This window comes from Musca domestica, unplaced genomic scaffold (assembly GCF_030504385.1).
Source record: "Musca domestica strain aabys unplaced genomic scaffold, Musca_domestica.polishedcontigs.V.1.1 178, whole genome shotgun sequence".
Lineage (NCBI taxonomy): Eukaryota > Metazoa > Arthropoda > Insecta > Diptera > Muscidae > Musca > Musca domestica.
In genome coordinates this window covers 180,880-184,700 of record NW_026712236.1, presented here as the reverse complement: position 1 = coordinate 184,700, position 3,821 = coordinate 180,880, and the positions used below count along the sequence as shown (strand labels likewise).

At 35.1% G+C, this 3,821-nt stretch overlaps 1 protein-coding gene across 1 annotated transcript; it reads right to left on the bottom strand.

Moving 5' to 3' along the window:
* LOC109613281 (lectin subunit alpha) lies at positions 1-1,310 on the bottom strand. The gene is made up of 3 exons (XM_059120792.1): positions 1,152-1,310; positions 983-1,094; positions 1-733 (listed from the first exon to the last, which is right to left on the bottom strand). The coding sequence occupies exons 1-3, from the start codon at positions 1,278-1,280 to the stop codon at positions 69-71; spliced, it is 906 nt and encodes a 301-aa protein (XP_058976775.1). The 5' UTR covers positions 1,281-1,310; the 3' UTR covers positions 1-68.
* Positions 1,311-3,821: the final 2,511 nt, after the last annotated feature.

The window sequence follows — 3,821 nt, the reverse complement described above, 5'->3', positions numbered from 1 at the left end:
AAAAATTCAATTTATTTTTTATTTTTAACAAATTAAAATAGAAGCAAATTTTAAAGTTTTTAACAAAACTAAGAACCCAATAGTCGATTGATTTCATTTGTGTTGCTGGTGAGGGAATTTGCAAACTTGGAGGTTAATTCATTTATTTTATTTTGACCCTGAGAGTTTGACTTCAAAATGGTTGACTGCGTGTCCTCGGCCACCTTAGCCAAGGCTGCTTCCTTTTCCACCACCAAAGTATTAAAAGTCTTAATCGAATCTGCCAATAGTGCAAGCACAAATGGTTTCTTTTTCAGGATAGCCTCAATTGATGACTTTACATCGGTAATTATATCATTGGTAGATTTCAAATGGGTGTTCAATGCCGAAAATGTATCATGGCGTATATTCTCATTAACTTGTCGCATGGAATTTTGCAAATTTGTAAATTCATTGGAAATTTTTCGGTTGGCCTCGAATATAGTTTTACGTTTATTATCCGAATCTTGGTTGTTTTTCGATTCTTCACATATAAATGAATTCTTCCGGGAACAATCGACTGTTAACCATTGCAAATTATGGTCATTTGAAAGCTGAACACAATGCGTTTGCTCTTCGGGAGTAGAGCTTTCACGATTGTACCAATCGCTGTAGGTGATTTGTACACCCGTGGATAAGGAGTAAAAGGGACGATGACTATCGGTTGATGAGCTGAGGCCATCGTGATAACCTAACCAAATGTCTTTGGATCCACCTGTGAGGGAAAAAAGGGGTTAGGTCTCAAATGTGGTGAAGAAATAAATTCAATCTCGAGTAAAACTTCTTGTAAATTTTTTAAACCGAATAAACCTTTTATAAATTTTAAATTTTTTGCAAATGAAAGTGGTTTTGAAATAATAAGCCTTTAGAATTCAGAGTCAATTTTTAGAATATTTTTTTGAAACTAGTTTATCTTGTTTTTATTTGACACCATTGATTGTTATTTTAAAACTTCCCTCCTTACCCCATATTTTACGTAAAATATCCTTAATTTGTGAATTTTTGTCACTGCTGTCGATTTCCAATAGCTGTAATCCTCGTCGTTTACATTGGCTGTTGGCCTGCAGCCAATTTAGCTATAAGAAACAATGTATTTCCTTAATTTTTTTTCAAAACTTAACTAGAAATCATACCTTTGTATCAAGTTCGACGAGATACCGCTTTCCATTATTCCCACTATACCATGTCGGACTTGAGAAACCAAACTTTATTACAGTGAATATTAATATAATTCCTAAAATATATTCTTGTGCGGTCTGCATTTTGGTGACTAAAAATTTGAACTAAAATAGGAAGATCAATTATTTATATTTGTAAGTTATCCGAGCGCAAAATAAAATCATTATTTTTATCTATTATTTGACTTCTTGAAAATTTATTAGTCATTATAGCAGTACACTAGCCAACAAAATGAACATAGGGAATCTAAAAAAAATTGACGTTGCTTTAATATTCAAATCTTTTGTTAGGTTTGGCTTTGGCTGCATATCTACAATTGATGGTTTCAAATACCCTGCCTAAGTGTTTGGTAGGTATAAAGTGTTCTATATCGTTTAGATTATTTCAATCTGTTGAATTCACAAGATAGATGGAACTATTATAAATTTTGTAATAGAAAACAAGTAAGCAATGGTTATAGACGTGCGGGACGGACCAAGTGATACCCTACAACACTACAATATGTTCGAAGCCCCCTTATACCCAAATCCATTTTGGAAGATTTCGGTTTTGAAATAATGTCAAAAAGCCCCGCCCAGAGGTTACCCTTATTCTTTTTGACCCGGAGATTTTAGTCAATATTTACGCACTCCGTAGTGTTGTTAAGTATTCAAAACAATTTCACACGAAAGTTGTGGTCTACTTTACAGCTAAATATAATCCAATGGTCATCCAAAATGCTAGACTTCTTCCTTGTCCTTAACTCTCTTCTGATGCAAAATTCCGTGTCGATTAGTTTTCAATTGTGGCCTATAGAGCGACTACAAAATTAAAAATAATTAAATTTTTTAGTCCATTTGCACCCCTAAATATACATCTTAAGAACAATAGGCTTTAATTCTTACACTAACCCTACCTCATGCAATATTTCGTGAGGATCGGACGATAATTGCGATATGCATATAATACCCTCAAAACGGGAGGCGTAAAAATTTAGAGAAATTACAATTCAAAATTGTAAGTCAAATTCAAAAAATCGCATGCGATAAAAAATATGACAAAAATTGAAAAAAAAAAAAATCGACAAAATATATTCACTTTTCTATTGGTATATTTTTCCGCGATTTTCTTAATTTTTATCGTTTTCTGGCATTTTTCAGTTTAGTTTTCAGACAATTCCGAATTGATGGGAATTTTGAAAATCGGCCCAGCGGTTCTTGATTTATAAGCAGAATAAATAAGATAAATTATTTAATATAAATATTGTAATTAATTTGCTATATATTCGATTTCTTGGCTATTAGCATCACTGTAATGATCAGAAGTGATCTTTTAATGTAGTAATAATTTGTCTGGGATTGAAAATATTTGCGGTTTAGTGGACATTTTCCTATTTTCTTACGTAAAAGTTAGGGTCTATTTGGTAGGTTTCTGCCCACTCCTAAACTCTAAATCCATGTAAATTTTCGCGTCGATTGGTTTATATTTGTGGCCTATAGAGCAACTGCAAAATCAGGTCCATTTGGTCCATTTTAACTCCAAAATATATTGCGATCATCCCCAAAAACAATAGGGTTCTATTCTGACTATAACCCCATCTCCGTATTCAATTTCGTGAGGATCGGTTAATATTTGCGACCTGTAGCTTGATTACAAATTAACATGGACAGACGGATAGTCGGACGGACGGACATATATAGCTAGATCGACTCATCTCGGCGAGATGGGAAGATCCATATATACTTTCCTAGGTGGGAAACCAATATTTTGAGGTGTTACATAATTTTTGGCCCAATCAAACTTATAATACCCCCAACACAAAGTGTTGTAAGGTATAATAAAATTCACAAAGTCAATTGGTCACTTTTGACACGAATTATGGCCTTAAAAAAAAACAATGAAACCGTCACACGTTATTTGAATGTTGCTCTACGGTATTTTGGTCCAATCTCGGCGAAGGGCTTGCTTGAGGCGATCGACAGTTTTTTTAGTGCATATATAGCTTTCTAAAATCCTCCAATCACAATAGTCCAATGGATTGTATTCGGAGATTTTGGTGGCCATTGTGCGATCGAAATGAAGCGAGGAACCTCATATTGTAACCATACTTGGGTAGCGCGTGCTGAGTGCGATGGTGCTGTTGGAATGTGTAAGGTCTACGCCCGAAATGTTTGCGTGCCAAACGCTTTAATACACCCTGCAGAATATTTTCGCGATAATATTCGGCATTTATTCTGATGCCACAATTGATTAATACGAGTGGAGAGCGACCATGGGCTGTTATGGCGGCCCACACCATCACCATGGCTGGCGCTTGAGTTCTCGTGGCCAACCGAAGGTGCACATTTTCAGCTGACCTCTTTGGCAAGTAAACACGATCATTTTGTTTGTTTACAAACTGCTGAACAACGAATATTTTCTCAGCGGAGAAAACCAAATTCGGCTGTTCACAACTTTCGGCCAAGCGAAGCACCTCTTTAGTTCTTTTCAGTCTATTTTCTTTCGGTTGCGTTGTAAGCTTTTGCACTTTTTATACCCTCCACCATACTATGGAGGGTATATTAATTTTGTCATTCTGTTTGTAACTCCTCGAAATACTCATGTCAAACCCAACAAAGTATATATATTCTTGATCAGCGTAAAAT